The sequence below is a fragment of the Podarcis vaucheri genome (assembly GCF_965113315.1).
Source record: "Podarcis vaucheri genome assembly, chromosome: 15".
Classification (NCBI taxonomy): Eukaryota; Metazoa; Chordata; class Lepidosauria; order Squamata; family Lacertidae; genus Podarcis; species Podarcis vaucheri.
In genome coordinates this window covers 3,642,556-3,668,578 of record NC_138753.1, presented here as the reverse complement: position 1 = coordinate 3,668,578, position 26,023 = coordinate 3,642,556, and the positions used below count along the sequence as shown (strand labels likewise).

The 26,023-nt window shown below is 47.1% G+C and overlaps 1 protein-coding gene and 1 long non-coding RNA gene across 9 annotated transcripts in view; one reads left to right on the top strand and one right to left on the bottom strand.

Moving 5' to 3' along the window:
- TRPV3 (transient receptor potential cation channel subfamily V member 3) overlaps positions 1-24,951 on the bottom strand; it is a 34,960-nt gene extending 10,009 nt beyond the window's left edge. The window contains exons 1-11 of one of the 8 annotated variants that reach the window (XM_082201735.1): positions 24,078-24,951; positions 16,150-16,298; positions 14,110-14,220; positions 8,366-8,398; positions 6,831-6,938; positions 6,223-6,309; positions 5,321-5,478; positions 4,261-4,437; positions 2,804-2,944; positions 1,739-2,019; positions 676-852 (exon numbers count right to left, since the gene is read on the bottom strand). In XM_082201735.1, coding sequence (XP_082057861.1) covers positions 676-852; positions 1,739-2,019; positions 2,804-2,944; positions 4,261-4,437; positions 5,321-5,478; positions 6,223-6,309; positions 6,831-6,938; positions 8,366-8,398; positions 14,110-14,220; positions 16,150-16,244 — 1,368 coding nt within the window. In that variant the 5' untranslated portion in view covers positions 16,245-16,298; positions 24,078-24,951. The remainder of the gene's footprint in view (positions 1-675; positions 853-1,738; positions 2,020-2,803; positions 2,945-4,260; positions 4,438-5,320; positions 5,479-6,222; positions 6,310-6,830; positions 6,939-8,365; positions 8,399-14,109; positions 14,221-16,149; positions 16,299-24,077) is intronic. The other 7 variants (XM_082201734.1, XM_082201739.1, XM_082201736.1 and 4 more) reach the window with 7 other exon arrangements.
- Positions 10,005-23,478, top strand: LOC309520335. The gene is made up of 4 exons (XR_014214210.1): positions 10,005-12,795; positions 14,162-14,242; positions 16,792-16,961; positions 23,103-23,478. It is a non-coding gene; the product is annotated as an uncharacterized lncRNA (long non-coding RNA).
- Positions 24,952-26,023: the final 1,072 nt, after the last annotated feature.

Here is a 26,023-nt window from a genome sequence, read left to right as displayed (position 1 = left end):
AGGACCACTCAGACCAGTCCCATTAAAATTAAGCGACCTAAATTAGTCATGTCCATCAATTCCAATGGGTCTACTCTGAGGATGGCTAATGCTGATGTGTTCTAGAAACAACCTATGTTGGTGAATGAATAGGAAAGGCTGATTTTTTTTATTTATGTAGAACTTTTCCAGACATAGTAAAAGCAAGTGTGAGCTCTAGTTAGAAGTGGTGTGTGTGTGTGTGTGTGTGTGTGTGTGTGTGTGTGTCAGAGATTTGTTTTAATTGTATTGTTCCATGTAATACCAAACACACACACACACACACCACTTTGCAAGAATCCAGCCAGCCAGTCAGCAGTGTCCATTCTGGGGTACTCCATTCCATCCACTATCCATTGCCCCTGCCACAGTCACAGCCCTAGCAGATGCTCAGGATTCCATGGCAAATGGGCACGTCCAGTTGTTGTTGGGTTAATTTTGAGTTTCTCCCTCCCTTGCAGGATTCCCCCCCCCAAAAAAAAGTGTTTTTCTGCAAAGCTTGGAGCTCCTCCCTGCCCCATGTCTGATGTTACCATCCTCTTTTGCATAGATGCTGCTGTTTGGGCTAAATCTAGATTGACGCTTGGAAAATTGAACTCACTGTTGGTATGTAGGATTCCTAAAGCAACACTTTTTTTTAAGGGTGCACAAACTTACCCCAATATTTGTATTGTAGACAATAATATCCAGCAAGGAATTCTCTGAGGTGGTGTCCAGTTCTGTCAAGTCGTACAGGGAAGATTGCACAGGTCCGTAAGCCCAGTCAGTAAATTTCCTGGAAAGGCTTCTGTTTGGCTTGTCTCTGATTTCTCTGCTGAGAATGTATTTCAGAATCTAATGGACCAAAACGGAGATATGTGAGCAAGTTAAAAGTCTCCCACTGACTAATAAAAAATAAATCATAATCAACCATTCGTCCAGATGGCTATGTGATACCTCCACATTCAGAGGCAGTCTACCATTTGCTGGGGAACAACTGATGGGACTAAGTTAGGAGATCTGGCTCAGATCTAATCTTGCATACTGTGCTGTTACCGCATTCATTAAGTCTGGCAGTGGCTGCTAAGCTCCCACAGACATTGCATAACTAGCATATTGCTGTACCACCTCCCTCTGTTGTTGCAACCAAATGAAAACTAAACTTGGCTCTCTTCCTGTTGCTCCTACCCAGTGAAGTCCAAAATGGCTGCAGAATCTACAGCAGCCTGACGGCCACATTGTGTTGCAGGCAACCTTCTGAGGGCCGCATGCCAGTAGAAGGCAGGAACGAGAGGCAACAAAATAGATGCACTACTTTCCAGTCATACAAGACACACACACACCAGAAAACACACACCACATATCTCCTCATCCTGTTTGCAAGCAAGCAAGAGACTTTATTGCAGTTTAGGGACATGTTCCAGCCAGACAAAAGCATTCATGGAGGGCATGGAGCAGCGCTGGTAATGGTGTGGCCTGGAAAGGGTTACGAGGGCCAGACAGTGGGCCACATTTGGTCCCTGTGCCTGAGGTTCCTGACCACTGGACCTCCAGATGTTGCTGGACTCCATCATTCCTGACCACTGGCCATGCCTGCAGGGACTAATGGAATCCAAAACCATCTGGAGGACCACAGGTTTTCCTGGTCTACCCAAAAAACATCCACGTATTTCTAGCATTTCATAAGATACCACCTGCCAGGGTCTCCTTTTTCCTCCTTTGCTTCCCAAGTCAGGCTTACCTCCAGCTTCCCAGTTTTCGCGGCTAGCTGTAGAGGCGTCAAACCGTCCTTATTCTTCATCGTCTCCAAATCCCGGTTTCTGCTTTTCAAGAGGATGGCGTCGTACATCTTCCTCACAAAGTCATTTTGCGTCTTAAAGTCTTCTGCGACTGTCACCAAGGCATGGAGTATATTGTTCCCCCTCGAATCTTGGGAAGTGATGTCCGTCTTGCTGTTGTTCATTAATAGCTCGACAATGTCTGGCTGGTTTGTGCAGGCAGCTAACGCCAGGGGTGTCTCTCCTGAGGAAATAATGCACCATTGTAGTTGTTTGTTGCTCTTTATATTTTTAATTTAATGGTATTAGGGATGTACAGATCTGTCAGTTTCAGAGGGGCAGTTCTCAGTCTCTCATTTTTCCAATGTTTCACATTTCCACACCAGATTGTGATTTATTCATATTTTATAAAGCCATTTTGAGAATTTAGTAGCCTTTCGGTGCAAATTTCTCCTACTATACACACTTTTGTGTGTCGCCTTTTGCCTGACATACACATTTATACAAGCAATTTCATGCAGAGTTTTTATGTTGTTTTTACTAATAATTGCATTTTTACACACACTTCCCCCTAAGATATGTGAGCTCTTGTATACATTGTTTGGTTGGAAATCTGCATTGCAAAATTCAGAGAATTGCAAATTTCAAAGGATAGGTGTGCTTCAACTCACATGTTGCTTCAAAAAGTGCTGGTGGGCGAGGTATGCATTTGGCTGCAAGCTGAAGCAAATTTCTCCATCTGTATGTGGGGAAGAGGACATGGGGGGGGGGTCCTCCTGATGCAAACATCAAAACATGTGGATACCAGGCAAAACTGCATACTAGTTTGTGTATCTTAGGAGAAATTTGCACTAAAGGTGAGGATGAATTTTCCCGAGGACTTTTCAAAATTTGCAATTATTTAGGAGAAATGTCGAGAAACGAACTAAAGATTGGGAAACTGGTAAATTGAGAGAAAGCGAAAACAGATTCATCCACCCCTGTTCCCATGGCATCATTGCAGCAGCTGGCCTCCTGCATTTGCTTACCAAAATAAAAACCTTCGTGCTTGTGTTTAGGATTGAAGAAGATGCCTTGTGCATGGGCGTTCACATCCGCTCCTTTCTCGATCAGGGTCTGAGTAATGTCATACTGCCGTCTCTCAATGGCAATGTTTAAAGCTGTCTGTCCTGCAGAACAAAGAAACACATGTACCTCAGGTAGTGCAATGGGCCAGGGTGTCTGGTTGCAAACCAGAAGGTTGGTGGTTCAAGCCCACCCAGGGGTAGCTGTGGGCATTGGAGGAGCTTGGACTAGATCAGGGGTTGTCAACCTGATCCCTACCGCCCACTAGTGAGCCTTTCAGGATTCTAGGTGGGCGGTAGGGGGTTTCACATCACAAGCTGAATCCTCCTCCCATCGAGCACTGGTGGGCGGTAAGGAAATTTTACCACCAAGAAAGATGCATTAGTGGGCAGTAGGTATAAAAAGGTTGACTACCCCTGGACTAGAGGATCCTTTGGGCCCCTTCCAACTTACAATTCTGTGAATCTCATTCTGCAGTTCCATAATTTGTCACCCTAGCATCCTACCCACTGATATTTAGTCTTGCTAAAATGGCATTTGCACTTGCTTTGCAGATTGGAAACATCTTTTTGAGTATTTATAAACCTGATCCGTTCCCTCCTCCCATCACTTAACAGTATGCATTAGAACATAAGGATCCAGAAGTGTTGGCTGGTAAACATCAGAAACCCAATCTACCCCAGCATCCTGTTTTCACAGTGTCCAACTAGATGCCTGTGGAGAGCTTGAAATTAGGGTGTCCCCACTTAGGGGAGATTTAGAGCTGATAAAGGTAAAGGGACCCCTGACCATTAGGTCCAGTCGTGGCCGACTCGGGTTGCGGTGCTCATCTCACTTTATTGGCCAAGGGAGCCGGCGTACAGCTTCCAGGTCATGTGGCCAGCAGAGCAGCGCACGGAAATGCCGTTTACCTTCCCGCCAAAGTGGTACCTATTTATCTACTTGCACTTTGACGTGCTTATGAACTGCTAGGTTGGCAGGAGCTGGGACCAAGCAACGGGAGCTCACCCCGTCACGGGGATTCGAACCGCCGACCTTCTGATCAACAAGTCCTAGGCTCTGTGGTTTAACCCACAGCGCCACTCGCGTCCCGATTTAGAGCTGATATTCAGAGGCAATACTGTCTCCAACGGTGTAGGCAGGACATAGCCATCCTGGCTAGTGTAGGGCTATTGCTAGCCCTATCCTCCATGAACTTGTCTAATCCTCTTTTAAAGTCCCCCAGGTTGGTGGACATCACTGTCTCTTCCAGGAGCCAATTCTGTGGTCCGCCCTGAATCTTCCAACATTCAGTTGCATTGTATGTTATAGTCCAAAGTCATGGTGTGATGAGGGGAGCAAGTACGTCACAGGGGAATAAGTGCTATGGTACTCATCACAATATTCTTTCAGGTTTGAACGCAAAGCACAAATACTGTACCTCTGTAGGCCTCTTCTGTGTAGGCAGCATTGATGAGCCTTTCTAAGATCAGGTTTTCTTCTGCAAACGAGAGAAGTATTTTCACAATTTCCTTTGTGTTCTCGTTGATGTTTAGCAAGGCTTTCATTAGGCAGGTCTTGCCTGTGTCAGAAGAGGTCATTTTTTTCATCAGATAGTCTGGCAAAATAATAATAATAATAGTAGTAGTAGTAATTAAAGCAAGTGCTTACATAAAATCCTAGCATTGGAGGGAGGCCATTGTAGGTTTCCTGCTCAGTTCAGGAAATCCGAAGGATTTCCACTAGATGGCTACCCATCTTCGGTTTCAAGAGCCCTAGCAAGGGAAAGTGCACTGCTTCTCTAGGTAACTGGTTCTATTAATTAACTGCTCTTGCCATTAAGACGTTTCCCCTAATGTATGAGCGAAGTCTACCATCCTTTAAACTACCACCACTGGGTGGGGGTGCCCAGTTGGCAGTGACCCTTGACAGGGCCTTCCCGGTGGTGGCTCCCCATTTGTGGAACTCCCTTCCTAGTGAGGTGTGTCTGTCTCCTCCCTTATTATCTTTTAGGGAGAATCTAAAACAGAAGAACGAAAGCAGGATCAAGCCAATGGCCCGCCTAGTCCAACATCCTGTTCTCAATGTGGCCACCTGGATGCCTGTGAGGAAACTCACAAGCAGGGTTCAAGCATGAGGGCACTCTCCCCTCCTGTGGTTTTCCAGAAACTGGTATTCAGAAGCATTACTGCCTCTGACCATAGAAGCACAGCATAACCAGTAGCCATTGACAGACTTCTCCATGAATTTGTCTAATCCACTTTTAGAGCCATCCCTGCCACCAGCCATTTGATAGCCAAAAGACACTATTCCTAGCAACCCAGAAATTATTCGCTGTGAGAGTATGTCTTGGTTTTTAGAAGCCTTTAACTCTTTTTAGAAGCTTGTTTTTCAAAACTGTTTTTAGACATTTTAATTCCATCTTATTATAGATATGTTTGGCACTCTGGGCTCCTTTGGGAAGAAGAGCTGGGTATAATTTTAATTTAATTTCTGAATACCTTGGACTGTCAGGTTTCTGCAGGCATGGGACCGATCCTTCGCTTCGGCAAGGAGGTGCTGGAGTTCTTCTATATTGCCCTCTGACACTGCCCGAAACAGATACTTCTTCAACTTTTTCCGACGGTTGTTTTGCCGAGCGCTTTGAGATGAATTAGTGCTGGATTAAAAGCAGAAGAATGTTGGCATGGAAGCAGAGAAATGGTTGCAGCTCAGCTGGGAAGTTCAAATATCTCTTCAGCTGCAAACTCTCTTATGGTAAGCCTGCCCTGTATTTGCAACGTGAGATAATAATACTGTTCCACCTTGTAGCGCTGATAAGATAATTTGTGCAAGATGCTCTAGACACTCAGATGCACGCTATGTTTGCGTAAAGGGCTTTGCTTGTAGCTTGGTTAAGTTTAAAACCACTTCCTATTTGTCCAGCTTATATGTATATAACGTTAAGGACATAGCTGAGCAAGTTTCAGCAAGAACCTGGGTTTAGGATGTGAACCAGGGTTAAGTGATAGACCTCATCTTGTTCCTGTTCTCTTTGAAGTTGTTTGCTATGCATTTTGTTTTTGATGGAGGTGGTGATTTTATTTCCATCTTGCCCTTCCAGAGTTGCCCAGGGCAGCAAACACCAAAGTGGTGAAACAACACAATTAAAAGCAAGATAAATATAAATACAAAGCACTTGAGAACAGTTAAAAGCATCTAAAAATGTTTAAGAACATCTACAAAAATTATTTGATCTGCAATCATTCCTAAAGGCACATCCAAATCGATATCTAGCCTGGTGGCTTTGGTTTTTAGACCACACTGGTGGGAAGGAGAGGAAGATCTCAGTAAATCTAACCCGTGTCAGCACTGAATCTATAGAAAGCCCCTGTGCAGAAATGCATCACATGTGTTCACTTACCAATAGCTGTCTGCATTTGGGGTATATTCAGTCATGTCATCTTGGAGGGACTGTGGGGAGTCCATATCTTCGCAATTTGCAGATGCACTGGACGCAAAAAAAGAGGGTGTGGGAAGAAGAAAAAATTAAGGTCAGAAGAATATCAGCTGCAATTACACGGGAAAATCAGGAAACAAAAGCATCTAGAATGAATATAATTGGCAACTAAGACTTAATTTTCAGCCTTCAGACAAGGAGTGCCATAACAAAAATGTTTATACGGGGCAAAACGGATGGCCATTCCTGCCTTCTGTGGCAGCAAGTCATGTGACTGACATGTGGGCAGTCCTGCCCACCTGTCGAAGTGGCACTTAGGATGGTGGAGTAGATGATAGGTGGGCCTGCTGCTGAGCCTCAGAGCAACAGCTCAAGCAAACCTCCCCACCTCCACCCCACCCTACCTCTCTTCCCCAAGGGTGACAAGGCTGGGAAGCTGGGAAGAAGGCTTTTTGCTTGTGACGCTCACCAGGGGGCTGTGGTGCATTCGCCCTGGCAAGCAGCATCGCGGAAACCCGACTGTGCCTTTTCCTGGCAACGGGAGGGAAGCAAGCGCGTTATCTGGTACGTACCACGGGCGGATATTGGAGTCCATCGGCTTTGAGAAGACGGGAGGTGACGTCCGGCTTGGTGTGACATTGGTGTCAAAGGCTTCAATCTCGAGAAAAAAGTGGGAACTGCTGAATACATTGGATCAAAGCTATTATTAGTAGGAGGGCAAAAACAGAGAGCGACAGGCCTAGCAGCCACCCCCCTGTCCATATGTGTTTCATTTTCCAGAGGGGCAATTAAAAAAAAGCTCTGCATTGGTGCATGGCAGATATATGTGGGACCTCCACACACAGGGGCAGTCTACCTCTAATTATGAAATGCTGAGGACAACAACATGGGGAGGGCTGTTGGCTTTGTACCCTCCTTTCTGTCTTCCTGGAGGCATCTGATGGGCACTGGTTGACCAATCAGACTGCCGCACTTTGGCCCTGCTTCACATTTTCCTCGAATGTTTTTTGCCCAGCTGAAAATGTGTCCTTGAATTCTGATAATGCCTCTTGCTTGTCTGGATGAAGGATAGAGTGTGGGGCATTTCCGTGTGTGTAGAAACTAACCTACTACATAAAGGTGAAAAATGCACCTGTTGCTCCACCACGTTTTGTCTCTGGCTCCACCCACCACAGGCAAGTGGCCCTCGGAAGGTTGGCCAGCAGGCAATGCGGCCCTTGATCTTCAAAAGGGTTTCCCACCCTGAATTAGAGAGCTTGTTGCAAATTTAAGCATCCAGTTTTCAACCCTTTATGTTGTCACTTCCATCTACCGTATTTTTCGCCCTATAGGACGCACCGTCCCATAAGGCGCACCTAGTTTTTTTGGGGGGAAATTAAGGGGGAAAACATTATTTCCCCCCCAGGCGCGGGGCTGGGGCGGCCCGAGCTTCCCCCGACACCAGCCCCCAAACAGGCAGCTCTCTGCAAGCCGTGGGAGCCCAGCGCTGGCTCCCGCTGCTTGCGGAGAGGTCCGCGAAGCCTGGACACGCTGATCTCAGCGTGCACAGGCTTCGGCATGCAGGCAACTCTCCGCAAGCAGCGGGAGCGCTCCCGCTGCTTGCGGAGAGCTTCCTGAAGCCTGGAGAGCGAGAGGGGTCGGTGCGCACCGACCCCTCTCGCTCTCCAGGCTTCAGCGAAACCCTGCATTCGCCCCATAGGACGCACACACATTTCCCCTTCATTTTTGGAGGGGGAAAAGTGTGTCCTATAGGGCGAAAAATACGGTATATAAAAAATCAGGTAGGGCTATCAGGCAGAAGTCAGGGGCCCCGCTCAGCAAGAGGCCCCCCAAGCATACCAGGGCTGGCATTTTTAAGGGAGTGAAGTATTGTACAATACCTTCTAAATAGGTCTCCCCGCTCCCAGCCCCCAGTATTATACTGTAAAATTACCTAACAGCACCACTGATTGAATCTGTGTTTGACCGGAAAAATAAATAAATCCAGACAGGTATCTTTCAGAGAAGCCAAAGGATTTGTGTGTGTATGAGAGAATACAATAACTGAATAAACAAACGCTAGCAATAATTGTTAAGGAGGTCAGTTTGGAATGTGGGTCATACCTACCAGCCAAAGAGGGGGATGAGACCAGTGATCTGCCTGAGAGAGGGGGTGTTCCGAAAGAGGAGGGGAAAAAACAGAGTCAGGTTTTGAGTCTGGCCAGCAAAAGAGAAACAAGTTTGATTCCCCACCCACCACCCCCGGAGCTAGCTGGCAAGAAGGAACACTGGGGACTAGAAACATGTGTGGCTGTGGAATGTGCCTGCTTGCATCCCATCCACTTCACCTGCATATCTGCAAGAAGCAGGTAGTACAAACAGGCCACAAGCCCAGTGTTTCAGCTGTCATTAGAGGTTGAGGAAGTTTTTTTGGGTGGTTAATCACAGTGGGGCCAAAATTAGCAAGAGCCAATGTGATATAGTGGTTAGGGTGCTGGGTTCAAATCCCCACTCAGCCAGGGAGCTCATTGGGTGGCTTTGGGGCAGTTTATTGACTCTCAGCTTAAACTGCTTGCAGGGTTGTTGTGAGGACAGAACAGGGGGAGGAGAAACAACCATCTTGAGCTCCTCGGAGGAAAGGCGGGGCAATAAATTAACATTGAAGGTTGTTTTAAAAATAAAATAAATACATTTAATAGGGCGAGAAAGCACCTGTCTATCTTATGATCCCAGGTAGCATATCTGATCCATGCTCATAATCTCCAGTCTAGCTGGCTTGTGGAGTCAGCCAACTGAGAACTGCCTCCAGATCAAACTGGTGAAGCCCTTTCTCCCCCTTTGCTCTGAATTTAGTGCCTTGTCTCCAAGGGTGAGAAGCTCACGCCCCACATTCCCATGCTCTGGGCCTCTGTGGGCAGATTCCAAAGCCAGCGTGTGACACATTTCTCTGGGCTTACACAGCAAAACACAACACACACAAAAATGTGGGTGTTTTTAGAACAGAGGGATGGGATGGGGAGGAGAGAGAGAGAGAGAGAGAAAGCCGAGGAAACATCAGTGTCCTGCCAGAAAACAGTAGCACAGCAGCTTTTGCAAAGCCCCGAGAGGCAAGGTGGGGTGGAACAAGCTGTTTACATTTTGCTAAGATCAGTTTAAAAGCAATGGCAATAGCATCCATTGAAAGCAGAAATGTCAGTGCATTGTGCAAAGTGATTCTAGGGAGCAGGATGAGGATAACAGCCCTGAGTGTCGTTTACTTCTGTTCAAGCCCTGCATCAGTGTCCAAAGTTTACCACTGGACTCAGTATCCGCAGGTTCCTAGTCAGTAAGGTGGCAAAGATAGGCTAGTATGGAGCCAGAGTTGGGGGTTGAATAGGGTTCCTATTTGTCCATACACACCTCCTCTGTCTCTCAACTAGCAAAAAACAAAACAAAATTAAAAAAAACCCAAAAGGGTAAGTTTCTGGTCCTCAAGGTGGCAAAAATAGCCTAGTTTGGAAAGGAAAGTGAGAAATTGCAAAGGACAGCTGTGTTTTGGTTTGCTTATTGTTTTGGAAAGTGAGAATTCAACAAGGCCAGCTTTAAATGCATCTTGAATTGAATTTCACCCCGTGTGTGTCTCTCTGTGTGTGTGCATCCTAAAAAAATGAGATATCTTCATAAAGGTGCCTTGGATGCAAGCACATAATGGCTGCTTTTGTCATCCAAAAAAAGATGTGACTATACTCCAACCTGATGAGTTCCATCACAACCAAAGCAAGCACTCTCTCTCTCTCTCTCTCTCTCTCTCTCTCTCTCTCTCTCTCTGTGTGTGTGTGTGTGTGTGTGTGTGTGTAATCACAGAATACAGTTGTGTACTATCAAAATTTAGACCGTAGGCTCTTGAGGGCAGGGATGTTTTTGTTGTTGCAGCTGTTGTAACTGTATGTGTTACTCTGTCAAATGAAATGCCTTTTGATTGCACTATGCAAATGAATACCCTGAGCAAATAACTAGCTCAAGGCCTGCCGAGTTTGACGGGTGAGGGTGGGGAGGCCAGGTCACCTTAAGGCTTTATCCTGAGAGTCTATGTAGCTTGGAAGCTCAAAGAGCAGTGCTTCATATGAAAGGGTGGAGCTTGCTTAGAGCACGGAAGGGTATCTGATTGGGCAGAGGTCTGAGCTTAGCTGTGATTGACAACTCAGCGTGGAACTCCTCAGGTGTGGAGGCATGGCCTGATGAGCATGGAGGAGGAGGAGCTAATCACAACAAGGTTTCTGCAATGTTTGAATGATTGAAGAGGATCTTTTAAAGCTGTTTTAGGGGGCTTTGCAGGTGAGGGAGTCTGCCACAAAATATATAGAGCACTGGATCCCACTTAATTCAAGCTAGCCAAGCAGAGGTCAGCCTGTCCACCTTGGCTCTGGCCCATCACTCTTGCAGTTAAATCAGCTATTTGCAAATGTGGAGAAGTACAGAAAAGGATCCGAAATACTGCAGATATCATACAATTGTAGAGTTGGAAGGGACCATGAGGGTCATCTAGTCTAACCCGCTGCAATGCAAAAATCTTTTGCCCAGCATCAGGCTCAAACCCACAACCCTGAGATTAAGAGTCTCAGGCTCTGCCAGCTGAGTGCTCTCTAGCAACGATTAATTTTGAAAACACACATGACGCACCATAACTTAGTAGCTGAGCATCTGCTTTGCATGCAGGAAGCCGCAGGTTCAGTTCCCAGTGGGAAAAACTCCCTACCTGAAATTCCTGGACAGCTACTACTGCCAGTCAGTGTAGAGAAACTGGTAGCCCTCCAGATGTTGTAGGACTCCAGCTCCCAGCAGCCAGCATGCCCAATGGACAGGGGTTATGAGAGCTGTAGTCCAGCAACACCTGGAAGGCCACAGCCTCCCTACCCTGGCGTATACAGCACTGAGCTAGGTGGCAAATAGTTCAGCTCAGGCATAAAGCTAACTTCTTACATGCACAGCCAGAGAAAGCTGAATTGCCTGTGTGCAGGCTGACTCTGATACTAGTTATACAAGGAAGCGGGAAATGAATGACTGAAGATCCTTCTGGGAATGACTGAGGCACTATCCATAGGTACCTGGCCACAAATCACAGCCTCCCCACCCTTTGATGACACATCCCACCTCTCCTGGGCATGTTGCTATTCTTCCCTGTTCAAAAATGGGCTTACTAAGTCAACCCACCTGTACTTTCAGGTAAAGGGGTGCGAGAGAGTCAACATCAAAAAAGAGGCATGGGAATCATAGAACTGTAGAGTTATAAAGGACCCTGAGGATTATCTAGTGTGGGCATCCCCAAACTCGGCCCTCCAGCTGTTTTGGGACTACAATTCCCATCATCCCTGACCACTGGTCCTGTTAGCTATGGATGATGGGAGTTGTAGTCCAACAACAGCTGGAGGGCCGAGTTTGGGGATGCCTGATCTAGTGTAACCCCTGCATTGCAAGAATATGCAGCTTTCTGGTACGGGGATCGAACCTGTTAACAGCACTGTGCTGTAACTAACTGAGCTATCCAGGCATTGAAACCTTAGAATAGCCTAGCTGTGCTGGACCAGAGCAAAGAGAGGCCACTCAGTTCAGCATCCTGTTCTCACAGTAGCCAGCCAGATGCCCTCCATGGGAAGCCCACACACGGCACCTGAACAAAACAGCGACTCTCCCTGCTTGCAATTCCCAGCAGCTTCTATTCAGATGCCTTTGACCATTGAGGCACAGCACAGCCATTGTGGCTGGTAGCCACTGATGACCTATCCTCCGTGAATTTAATCCTCTTTTTAAGCCACCTGATCATTCCAATCTGCAAGCAATCCCAGAACCTTCAAATTGGGTCGAATTGAATAAAAACATCCCACTTCAAGAGCGCCGCAAAACTCCAGGTTTAGAAACCCTCCCATCGGTGCCTGATGGACAACAGCAGAAGAAGCAGTGAGACATGTAATTAAATGGAGCACAGAGGAGCATTCCTTGCAATTAAATCTGCTCACGTGGTCACTGTTGCTTACACCATAGGAATGTTTTGGGCCGCACCCCGTTTTCACCAGGAAGACAGGAAAGTGCATTGGCTACACCCGCCTTCTTGGGCTGGTGCGAGAGGCTTAAACCTAACAGCTGGATATGAGTGGATGATTAGAAGTGAGGTGACGAGCATTTATCTTGTCTGTTCGAGTTACAACATCAACAAAGCCATGAGCAGGCATGTGAGTTTCCCGGATCTTGTCATCAGTCTCGATTTTAAACAGGATTTAAATAGAATGGATTGTGGACTGCACTTCCTAGGAAGGCACCAACATCATCATTGTTTCAATGCTAGCCAAACTCTTGTTTTGTTTTCTTGGGTGTTCAGGCAGTGCCAATGATATTACTTGTTGTGGTGTGGTGTCTAGGGTGTCCGACGAGGACCTGGGAGACCAGGGTCTAAATGCCCACTCAGCCATGAAGCTCACTGGGTGACCTTGAGCCACTCACTGCATCTCTGCCAAACTTACTTCGCAGGGGGGATTAAACAAGAAGGGGGAGGACCATGTAAGCCAGAGCTCCTTGGAGGACAAGGTGAGGTAAAGATGCAGCAATTCATAAATGGAATGAAATAAATCTTGTTAAACGGATTCTTTAAACACATTAAATCTGTTTAAAATTGAACATCTATTTTTTGTGGCTTGTAAATCACTATGGAACCTTTTAAAGGGAAGTTATATACAAATTTAATTAAACCAGAAAGGGAGAAGGAAGGAAGGAAGGAAGGAAGGAAGGAAGGAAGGAAGGAAGGAAGGAAGGCTGAGAACTGAAGAGAGCAAAGGATGTCAGGAACACAGGAAGCAGCCTTCAGCTGTGTGTCACTTTAGGTCAAGCATTTTCTGCATCTAGCCCATTATCACCTGCTCTGACTGGCAGCTGCTCTCCAGGGTGTCAGGCAGAAATTGGGTTTCTCTCATCACCTGTCACCAGATCCCCTTTTAACTGGCAATGCCAGGGATTGAACTTCCAACGTTTTGCATGGAAAGCCATGTGCTCTACCAAGTGGTGCAGCTAGGTAATTTTAGACCCTGGAGTTACACCCATCTTACACCCTCATGCTTTGTGCTGTCATGTGTACAACTTCAGTTATGAACCACACAAATCACATTTCTCTTCCTCATCTCCCCTACTTCAGCTGCCATTCCTTTCTTTACAACTGCTTCTGCATTCCTGTTGGCTAACCCTGATTTTTAAAAAGAAGGAGAATACTCTGAGCATGTGCAGAAGGCCCTCTTGAATCACAGAACCATCATGGCTACAGAGATCTTATGTGGCATCATAGACTGTGTTGGAGATACAGGGACCACCTTCACACCATACTGCAGATTTAAAAGCTTCCCCTAAATGATTTTGGGATCTGAGAGGGTGCTGAGAGTTGTTAATGAGAAACCCCTTTCCCTTCACAGAGCTACCATTCCCAGCTTGGTTTAACTATCAATCCGTCTTCAGAGAGAATTATGGGATTTGGGAGGTCTCATAAAAAAACAGGGCTTTTTTCCAGCCGGAACTCAGTTCTGACACCTCTCAGGTGAGCGCCATTGCCATGATAAGAGAACAAGAGAGAACAAGCTCTCATCATGAGTTTGGGCACCTCTTTTTCTAGAAAAATAACACTGATAACAACACTCTACAGCTCTTCGGGGGAAGCTGTGATGGTTTAAACTAGCATGAATGTGGCCTGAGTGACCATGGTCCAGTCTCTCCCTCTCTCTCTCTCTCTTTCTTGACCTAGTATACCTCACTAGATTGTTGTGACGATAACTGGGGTGTGCTGAAAAAAAAACTCCATGTGTGCACCTCAGAGGACAGCTGGGGTTTACACGTGTGATAAATAAATGGAACATTTACCATGCGGCTACTGGGTTGGTCAACTTTCGAGGGCTGCCTTGTCCCTCTGCAGGCTTCGTGGGATTCCTCAGTGTCTGGCGTGTCACCTCTGAGCGCGTGGAACTGTTTCCGCTGAAAAAACACGGCCTTTGAGGTGAGTGTGTTGTAGAAACCCTAACTACAAGAGGTCGCTCTGCCATGGTTCAGCTCATTTATATGCCCATCACCACCGCCCTCCAGCAGTGGGTCTCGTAGGCCTTTGCTTCTGAAAGTGGAACTTTGCACATTTTGAAAGCCATCGCCATCGCCACCCATGGATTTGCTGCTTGAAACAGCAGCCGTGTGTCCAGTTCATCCAAAATCCATACTATATTTCAGCGTTCTTCAGTTTGGTGGTTGTGGAGGCCAACTCAGATGTTGTCTGGACCACAGCTCCCATCGTCCCCAGCCAGCTTAGCTGGTGGTCAGGGGTGATGGGAGTTGTAGTCCAGCGACATCTGGGGCCTGAAGAACACTGCCATATTCAACATACCCTGTATCCTGACATCATTACATGAGAAATGTGCACCTTTCCCCTGCCAGAAGCAGGAGCAGGGGAACAAGTAGAGAGTGTCAGTATCCCATTTGCTGTGGGGAGAGGAAAGGACTCAGCGCAGAGCTCCCACCCAAAATGGCAGCACCGTATATTTTCATAGAATCATAGAGTTGGCAGGGACGCCAAGAGTCATCTAATCTAACCCCGGTAGTGGAGGAATGTCAACTAAAGCATCCATGGCAGAAGGCAGAGTTTAAAGCATTCCTGTTGATTGCATTGATACCATAACCCTTCCTCCAAGGAATTTGTGGTGCTTCCCAGCCTTTAACCTCACAACAAATTTTGTCCCATCACTCAGTGAGCTTTGGGGCTGAGTATGGATTTAAACCTAGGCTCTCACAGCCCTAGTCTCACATTTACACACACACACACACACACACACACACACACACACACACACACACACACACCTCCACCCAAGCAGGCGAGAGGCATTATCAGAATTCAAGGACACATTTTCAGCTAGTCAAAATCGCTAGAGGAGGGTGTGGGGTGTGGCTAGGGGAAGAAGGGGCATGGAATGGGGTGTGATATAGCAAGAGTCCCCCAAGGGGACTATAAGGTTGTGTAACTTCAACTCTAAAAATTACACCGGTCCTTGGAAATGCGTTGCCAATTCATCTTGTGAGATTTCCAATCAGAGCTTTCCAAACTGTGTGTTGCGACACGTTAGTGTGTCGGCTGCTGTGTGTAGGCGTGAATGCTCCCCATACTCCTCCCAGGGCTGGAAAGGGGTTAGTTTAAACTCCGGTTTGCTAGTAAAACTGAATTACTGTGTCACGAAATGACGCATGTCTAAAAAGTGTGTCACCAACATGAAAGGTTTGGGAAGTTCTGTTCCTAGTGATGGAGCCTAGATCTGCAGAAAGGTAAAGGAAACCCCAACCATTAGGTCCAGTCATGACCGACTCTGGGGTTGCACACTCATCTCGCTCTATAGGCCGAGGGAGCCAGCGTTTATCCGCAGACAGCTTCCGGGTCATGTGGCCAGCGTGACTCAGCCGCTTCTGGCGAACCAGAGCAGCGCACAGAAACGCCGTTTACCTTCCCGCTGGAGTGGTACCTATTTATCTACTTGCACTTTGACGTGCTTTTGAACTGCTAGGTGGGCAGGAGCAGGGACCGAGCAAGGGAGCTCACCCCATCGCGGGGATTCGAACCGCCGACCTTCTGATCGGCAAGCCCTAGGCTCTGTGGTTTAACCCACAGCGCCACCTGCGTCCCTAGATCTGCAGAAGCTTGGGTGCAAATTTACGAAGGCGACCTGCTGCTTGAGAAGAGAGCGTGACTTGCCTTTTTCATAAGAGCAGCCCGCTGGATCAGGCCAGTAGCCCATCTAGTCCAGCTTCCTGTTCTCACAGGGGCCAAACAGATGCCCATTATGTTTCTGAAAAAGGCAAACAACACAAATATCAAAGACGCCCATTGGCTGCCTTTGCAGCATTTTGCCTGATGCTGCTCCTTACCTTTTCTTCTCTTGGGGAGCTGTCGGCGGGGTCCCCGGCGGATTTGCTTTCTTGCTGCCCATGAGAGGAGCCATCTCCCTGCTATCTCTGATCATCGTCCTGGAAGAGAGGATCCCGTGGGTCAACTTGGCTGTCCGTACAAAATTAACCTGCATTAATGTAGTGCGATTTAAAAACAAACAAATTGTTTGATCTCACAAAGAGTGAGTGTGCATTTATTTGCAGGTCTCTCGCCCAGTGGCGTAGCGTGGGTTGTCAGCACCCGGGGCAAGGCAAATAATTTGCGCCCCCTAACCCATGGATTTGCGCCCCCTAACCCTAACCCCCAGATGGTGCGGCCGGTGCGGCCGCCCCCCCTGCACCCCCCACGCTACACCACTGCTCTCACCTCCCACCCCCTCAACCCCACATACACCTGTGTTCATCCCAAATGCCAACAGCCTAAACAGGTGGTCCAGTTTTATGGGTCGCCTTATTACCTCATCGCCTATCCTTGTTTAGTTTACTGTTTTAATGTTTTATTATTACTCAACTTGATTTACCGCAACAATTAGACGCCCGTTGAAGCCCGTTTGCAGCCTCTGTGACTGACTTGCAGTTTTGTTTCTGGCTAAAACTTTGGACTGACACATTGTTGTGAAGATTTGGTTCTAGCTTGATAGAACTCTGCAAACTTTATCGGAATGACTGCCGGAAGGGGAAAACGAGGCAGGAAGAGCCCAAACAGCATAATTGGGACTCACAAATCCTCTAAAGCAGAGAAGCAGTTGAAAACCAACACTGCCATCCCCAGCCAGGAAACCGAACAAATTGTAAGTAATTGAGCCATGGGAATGCCCCCCTTTCAGGGAGGGAAGATGATCTGACACAGAGGACAGGAACAAAAGGGGTTCCCCCTATCCCAAACACTGACCCACTCTTCTCATTAGAACAAGACAGTAGAGGAGCTTATATTCAGCAGATTCCAGACATACACCCTTACCAAGAAATTTGCATGGTGTCTGCAGAAACTATGGTCTGATTAAAATAGTCAATACAGAGGAAAATTTGGACATGTGCTCCTCCTCCACAAACTCTCAAAGGGTTAAAAGGAGGACAAGGCACAGTTGTGTCAGTGTTTCACCAACCTGAGTCCCAGATGTAACAAGGTCTTGCCAAGTCCTTCAAAAGAATGAGATAGTGCTCAAGATCCACCACAATTTGCACAGATGGACGAATTACAGGTCAGTTATGACGCCCTTAGCTAGGCTTTTGAACTGCCACTACCAAAAAGTAGATCTGGAAAATTTCCATTTTCTGCCCAGCATAAGAAATACCAAACGCTTACTTATGACTTTCGGTAAGCCTGCCCTCCTGTCCCGACTTATGCAGATAAAAAACATCTTATGGTGGACTCACTTCCTTTACCCAATAAGGGTCTTCAAGGATGAAACAGTGAGACAGCTGATCTCTGGCAGGGAATCCAAGCCAATTTTCGAAAATGAAACTAAATTTATCAACAGAGACGTCAGTTGCATGAAGGGGGAGGATAAAACCTTGAGTTTAGAACTACAGTGGTACCTCGGGTTACATACGCTTCAGGTTACAGACTCCACTAACCCAGAAATAGTACCTCGGGTTAAGAACTTTGCTTCAGGATGAGAACAGAAATCATGCTCCTGCGGCGCAGCGGCAGCAGGAGGCCCTATTAGCTAAAGTGGTCTTCAGGTTAAGAACAGTTTCAGGTTAAGAACGGACCTCCAGAACAAATTAAGTACTTAACCCGAGGTACCACTGTATAAGAATTCAAGAGGATATTAGTAAGCATAAGGTCTGAGATCTCAACTCAAAACAAAAGGACACTGGAGCTGGAATCAAAACATTCAAATATACCTAACAGCTCTCCATCCTGAAGAAGGCCACATGTGCATCTGTACAAACCCTTCCCAAGTGATAGTGATGAAGAGGGGGAGTTTGATAGCACTGACCTTCCCATGCTAATAACCTTCAAGGAACCTCGTGTCACCAACAGACAGTTGAAATCTCACAATAGTACTCAGGCCTCACACAGACTTTTGCCCAATCCCTCCAGAACTTACGACTCAACTGGTGCCCAGATATTTACCCTTACACAGGAGGACCAGCTGTTCCCATTATATCTCTGGCAGAACAGGACAAATGAGGTCCCTGATCAGGAAGCTGGCTCTTTGCTAGCCAACAGTCCTCACTTTGCAGCACGTGCCTCTCTAATTCTTCCAAAAGCACAGAAGGAATTAACAGCCCCCCAACCATCCCATGAGGGAAGGAGGGACTGACAGCTAACAGGCCGGCATAACGCCAACCTGGAATGTAGCTGGATGGGCTGCATCTATCAGGGATAAAAGCTTCACTGACTTTTTATCTCAACATCACACTCTTTTGATTCAGGAGACCTGGACCAGGGATGATATACCATTAAATAGATATTCCATTACAAGGGAGACTGGCATGGGGCTTGGGATCACCACCGTTGAGGGGCGAGGGAGGTATGGCGGTGAGGGCAGATATTGTAGGCGAAGGGGTTTGAGATACAAAGATGCTCGAACCCCTTCCAATCTGCACCCCATCCCAAGGGACGAAGGTAGGGCGAGCAGGGATTACCTACCTCCGTCATTGGTGCTGTGCAATGCCAGGTCTATAGGCAGCAAAACTGCCACCCTGAGAGACTTTTTCCCCTCGCAGGGGGTTGACCTGGCTTGCGTGATGGAGACCTTTGTGTGCGAAGGTGAAACAGTCACCTTGCATGAGATGGCATCCCCTGGGTTTCTCCTTCCTTCACCAATCGCAGACTGTGGGTCGGGGGAGAGGGATGGCGTTGTTAATCTGTGAGGATTGCTCTTTCAGGGCTCTGCCAGTGCCATTGATCTCTGGCATTGAATGTGTTGGCCTGGTGTGGGGCACCAAGGAGAGCTAGGCTGTCTGGCTGGTGTACCGGCCACCTAGCGCACCAGCAGCCACCCTGTCAGGCCTACTGGAGGCAGTGGCCGGCTGGGCCTTGGAGTTCCCTAACCGATTGGTTTCGGGGGACTTCAATGCCCATGCTGATGCCGCCCCCTCTTCATGGGCTCTGGACCTGGTGACACTAGGGCTCTCCCAGTTTGTTGTGGGCCCTACACACCAAGCAGAACACACACTGGATTTGATATTTGGCACAGGTATAGATGTGATCATGTCCTCCCCTGTGAAAGTGCCATGGTCTGATCACTACGATATGAAAGCCAGGATTGACCCCCCGCCGCTTGGGTGGCGAGCCTATTTGGGTTCGTCTATGGAGGCTGATGGATCCTGATGGATTCTGTCAGATCTTGCAGGACCCTGTCCCCCTGGCGGCTCATTAGATGAGCTTGTCGAGAGCTGGAATAACCAGCTCTTGGCAGTCATCAATGAGATCGCACTTAGACGCCCTCTGCGACCCCAGCGAAACTGGGGCCCCCATTATTATTATTATTATTATTATTATTATTATTATTATTGTTATTATACCAAAAAACAAAAATACAAATGAAAGTAGAAATAAACACAATACAGTAATGCATCTTGTTACATTTGGTTCAGGTTATGTCTTTTCAGGTTGCGTCCCGCGGTGACCTGGAAGTACCGGAAAGGGTTACTTCCTAGTTTCGCCGCTCACGCATGCGCAGACACGCAAAATGACGTCATGTGCATGCGCAGAAGTGGCGAATGGGACCTCCACACACAGAGACACGGGTTGCGTTCTGCTCATGTTGCGAATGGGGCTCCGGAACGGATCCCATTCGCAACCAGTGGTACCACTGTATTAATTACAAAACTATAAAGCAAAAAAAGGTCTTTGGACTATAGACCCAACCTCCCGTCTATTCCCTGTTTCAATTATATGTTACTTGTTGCCAGTACACACTTTTATCATAGATTAACTAATGCTTAATTTATCTTAGCTCTCTTATCTTTCTTAACACTACTATGGAACTTCAAATGCTGAAACAGAGTTTAAACTGTTATAATTATTTTGCATATAAACTTTGAAGACCTCCCATTTTGAAACAAATTCCTGTTTTGGTTGGCTTTTTATTTTTTCTGATAGGCTATCTAACCACATATTCTGTCAGTTTTTGAATCCATTCATGAAAAGAGAGGATTTCATCACTCTTCCATTTTGTAGCAACAAGAACTCTAGCTGCTACCGTAGCATTTAAAAAGATACCCTTCATTTTCTGCGGGATATCCAAATCTGTAATCCCCAGAAGATAAGCTTCTGGTTTCCTCTTAAAGGAAATCTTTAGCATTTTTTGTAATTCTGAATGTTATTTTAATGCACTAATTGCCTCAGTATATACATCTTTGGACACTGGGCTGGAGAACTGTGGTGCAAAATTCAAGGGAAATGTGCATTTCGAAGGATCTTTGCATTTCAGTTTGTGCATTGTTTCACAAAGTGTGGACATTTGCCTTTCAGTGTGAACAGAATTTAATTCCTCTCCCACCCCAGCCTCAAGTAATTTTGCATATTCCCACAGGTTGTGAGAAGCTCTTTGTGGCTTTACAAAGTCAACATCTCTGAGATTATGACAATCCTGGAGATTTAGGTTGTCTTTTCTAAACAATTGCTCATTGGCAAGTGTAGCAGAGTGAGCAACACTCAAAAGTATAAGGGTAAAGGTAAATGGACCCCTGACCATTAGGTCCAGTCGTGACTGACTCTGGGGTTGCGGCGCTCATCTCGCTTTATTGGCTGAGGGAGCTGGCGTACAGCTTCCAGGTCATGTGGCCAGCATGACTAAGCCGCTTCTGGTGAACCAGAGCAGCGCACAGAAACACCGTTTACCTTCCCACTGGAGTGGTACCTATTTATCCACTTGCACTTTGACGTTCTTTCGAACTGCTAGGTTGGCAGGAGCAGGGACCGAGCAATGGGAGCTCACCCTGTTACGGGGATTCGAACTGCCGACCTTCTGATCAGCAAGTCCTAGGCTCTGTGGTTTAACCCACAGCGCCACCCGCATCCCTCTCAAAAGTGTAGAATCATAGAATTGGAAGGGACCGCATGGGCTATAGTTCAAATCCCTGCAATGAACCACGAGTGTAGAACCATAAGCAGTATTATTTGTCCCAAAGCAACATGTTTAGCCTCCCAGTGTCCCAGAAACTGTTCCCAACATCCAGAAGCCTCTTTAAGCAACTTCCCCACCTCTCTTGAGGGCTTGAAACTTGGGAACCAATTTACCAAGCCTACACAAGCCCCATTCAATTCCTCTTCCAAGATCCGCTGATGTGATTGGAGGGTCTATAGGAAAATTGCACCTTATTGTATTCAATGAAGGATCTCCCTTTTCCTTTACCCCCGGCAGCCCCCCCCCAAAAAACATGAATACCCTCCCCCTTCTTGACATGGGCAGTCATTCCCCCTTCCCAGCATCATATTGCTTTGTTTTTAACTAAAGGCAGACACTGGCGACATGAGGACCATCATTTAAATCAGGCTTCCTCAAACTCGGCCCTCCAGATGTTTTGAGACTACAGTTCCCATCATCCCTGACCACTGGTCCTGCTAGCTAGGGATCATGGGAGTTGTAGGCCAAAAAACATCTGGAGGGCCGAGTTTGAGGAAGCCTGATTTAAAGGCTGTGTTAGACTTTGCAAGGAAATGTTTTCCCCAATTCCTTAGGCGTTAAAGGAAGAATAGGCGTAAATAACCACATGCTTTCTCCTGAATTGTTGGGGTATGCAGCTGTTGCCCTTGGTTGATTGTGCCATATTGATATATCACCACGCTGCAAGTCTTTCTGGGAACCAAACTAGATACTACTCCTCCAGGGGTGGGGAAGCTCAGGCCAACTGGATGCCAAATGTGGCCCTACAAGCCTTTCTGTCCGGCCCTTGGGACTCTCTCACAGGCCACACCCTCTTTCCCCAAGCCACACCCCTCTCTGACCCTCCCTCACTTCCTCCTTGTTTTTGTCCTGTCCAGAAGGTGTCCTTGAAACTTAGAATTGACTCATTCTGGGCCTGGGGCTTTGTTTGGAGTACCAGAACTGGATGGAGACCTGGTTATGCTCCTCTGTTCACCAGCTTTCTTACTTTCAGCAATTGATTTGGCAGGGTGGGAGAAAGAGTCGTTTGGTTGCTGCCGTTATTAAAACAACCGAGGGTCAGAAATCCTTGCTTATCTCCTTCACATCACCCAAATACAGTGGTACCTCAGGTTACATACGCTTCAGGTTACAGACACTTCAGGATACAGACTTTGCTAACCCAGAAATAGTGCTTCAGGTTAAGAACTTTGCTTCAGGATGAGAACAGAAATTGTGCTCCGGCAGCGTGGCGGCAGCAGGAGGCCCCATTAGCTAAAATGGTGCTTCAGGTTAAGAACAGTTTCAGGTTAAGAACGGACCTCCGGAATGAATTAAGTACATAACCTGAGGTACCACTGTATCACGTGGGATGCTGAAGATGCACCTCTTCACCCTGGCCTTTGACCCTTGACCTTGAAATGGCATCTTCTTCTCCCCTGTGCCCCCATCCAGCTCAGTATTGTCTACACTGACTGGCAGCTGCTATCCAGGATTTCACAGGGGTGGCTGCCTAGCCCTACCTGGAAACAGGTACTGCTACCATCAGCATGTGAGGCAGACGTTCTACCACTGAGCTATGGCCCTTCCTCTAGACCAGTGGTCCCCAGACATTTCCCCTCATTTGAATGACCACAGTTGTTGATCTTTTTTTCAGGAAGGCCCCCAAATTGTTGAGTTTTTAAAGGTTTTTTTAAAGGAATTTTTTGGAAGGATTTAACCCCCATTGCTGGTTTTCCATGTCATTTGCCCAATTTCTGAAAAATAATCCAGGACATTTTGGGAGGCGAATTTCAGGACATGTCCCGGAAATCCAGGGCATATGGCAGCCCTAGCTATTTGTCGCAACTGTAATGCACTGTACGAGTTATAGTTGTATTTTCACAGGCCTGCCATGGACTGCCTGAATGAAGCTCGCAGACCCGTCTGGGAACCCTTATACAGTAAGATTCTAGACCTCATGGTTTTGAATAAAGGGTTGATTAAACAGGAATACAGGAAGCTGCTACCTTATTCTGCTGATCTGCTACTCTTCACCAGTGAAAGAGTAAAACCAGCAAGGCTGCTATATCTCCACATCTGGAGAACACACATTATTTCACACCCACCCACACTTTCTCACTGGTGCTTGTACATGAGCATTCTTTGGGGTTTTACTTTTAAGAGGACTGTTCAAATTAGATTTCCATAAAACACAACGCAGCATCTATGGAGCTAGCATGTATGAAAGCAAACAATCTGGCTGGATTTTTGCCAAGATTTTTTTTTTCTTTTTCCCCCACCCAATCCACTTTTAGCTCATCTCACATCTTTTAACAACATCTAATTCCCACCCCCATGCCTTCTTCACATTTAACTTTTTATCCCGGCTTTTGACACTTGAGTGTTTAAGAGGGGGGATGGGGCCACACTGTTCCCTTGACTGTAATTAATTTTAAAAGGTTTGAATGTTCTGTTTTTAAATGGTGAAGGGCAGGTGGGAAATCTAATAGATGATGACTTTTGTGGTGCATGTCTCACTATTTGGTCCTTAGGACCCTTGAGCACATTCATATACACTCAGCTGCTTACAGCAAAGTCAAGAACTGCAACAAAACTCATCACTTCTCCCAGACAAAGCCTCAAAACAAATTAGAATGTCAAATGAAAAATGGAGATTAGACTGACGACGAAAAAAACCGAGCAGTCACTTTTGACCCCACAAGCTTTAAAAAATAAATGGGAGAGAAATGAAAACATATCTAGCAACGCATCAAGAGCCTGCTGAGTTTTTGTTTTGTTTTTTTTCCTGATGGAGAGAATCTCCTTAAGAGAATATCTGCTCAAAACAAAGATGTTTACGACACAATCACAAAGGCTCACCTTGGTTAAAGGATCCCCATCTGCCAAGAGTTAGGAAGAAAACTGGTCCAGAGAATACCTGGAGGGGAAATCCAAAGATCCTTGGTTGCTGTTAGAGTTCCTGTTGTGACATCCCTCAAAGGTGCGAAAGGACTAAATAAATATCCCGTCTCTCGTAGCTTAAAATAAATCCCCAAAACGTGAGGCAGGGACACATCCCTCTTCTGACTTGGGTGCAGTTTCCCTGGATAAGTATAGCACTGAGGTGCTTTTCAATGCCTGCTGAGTTACACAGGATCCACAGGTTGGCTACGAAAAGAGACAAACTTGCTAGACCACAAATTTCTTGGCTACTCAGAGCTGGGGAAAGACGCCACCATCGCCAATTATCCATGCAAAAGAGGTTGAGTCATAACGATGACGAAGGAAGGACACCTGAACATTATCTCAAAACCATCCGGAGAGCTTTCATCATTTTGATTTCTTTGTCCCCCCCCCCCTTCTTCTTTTATGGACACCCAGGAATCATTTGCAGTGAAAGAAAGCAGGCTAATTATCTTGCGGTCGGATTCCTCAGGTGCAGGCAAGAGACAATTAGTTTTCCAACCAAATAATGACGGAGGGCGCGTTTTAATAAGTCGAAAGCGTTTCGTGGCCAGTAGCACACTGATCCTCACTACAACCTGGCGAGGTACGGCAGGATCATTATCCCCACATGAGCCTGAAGCTTGGAAACAAAGGTGGGAACTGAAGCAACAAGGATGAGGCAAGACTACTAGAACTTGGGCCATCTGACATAATGGAAGCTTTGAAGATGAAAGTACTTCATACGACAATGGAATTTGCTCTCGCAAGAGGCAGCGATGTCCACCAATGCTTCAAAAGTGGGCCACACAGATTACCGTATTTTTCACCCTATAGGACGCACCGTCCCATAAGGCGCACCTAGTTTTTTGGGGGGGAAATAAAGGGGGGGAAATTATTCCCCCCTCCAGGCGCGGGGCTGGGGCGGGGGAGGCCCGAGCTTCCCCCGACCCCAGCCCCCAAACAGGCAGCTCTCTGCAAGCCGTGGGAGCCCAGCGCTGGCTCCCGCTGCTTGCGGAGAGGTCCGCGAAGCCTGGACGCGCTGATCTCAGCGCGCGCAAGCTTTGGCATGCAGGCAACTCTCCGCAAGCAGCGGGAGTGCTCCCGCTGCTTGCGGAGAGGTCCGCGAAGCCTGGAGAGCCAGAGGGGTCAGTGCGCACGGACCCCTCTCGCTCTCCAGGCTTCAGCGAAAGCCTGCATTCGCCCCATAGGATGCACACACATTTCCCCTTCATTTTTGGAGGGGGAAAAGTGTGTCCTATAGGGCGAAAAATACGGTAATTGAGGACACGTCTGCCAGTGTCTACTAGACACAGTGGCTATGCTGCCCCTTCCACAGTATGCCAAGTGCTGGGAATGACAACTAGGGAGAGATTTGCTGTTGAGCTCATGTCCTGCTTCCAGTGTTGCTCCTTGTACAGCTCAAGAGGAAGGAAGATGGACACAAAACTAGACGGAGTTTGCTCTGGCTGCAATTGCCCCGGCTGTTGGGCTCCCTGCCTTCTGCCCCATCGGTCCCAATGGGCACCAATCCCCACTGTGGGACAGACATTCCTCTGCTAGATTTCTTCGAAATGGAGCAGTTCCATATTGCTGAATGAGGTTTGTGTGGGTGGGTGGGTGGGTGGGCGCCTGCCTCCTTACCAAGGTCCCAGCTCAACCATGGGCATCACAGCCCTTTTGCACAAGGATCTCTTTCAACCAAGAAGATCTCATTCCTCAGCAGCAATTCCATCACCACAAGCATTCCCAGACATCACCAGGTGGAACCTGGAGGCAGGAAGCAACATTGCATGGAGGAATAGCATGAGCAGGGCATCAGGATTTCAGCATTTGTACTGGGCTGCTAGGGCTTACATTATGTATATACCGTATTTTTCGCT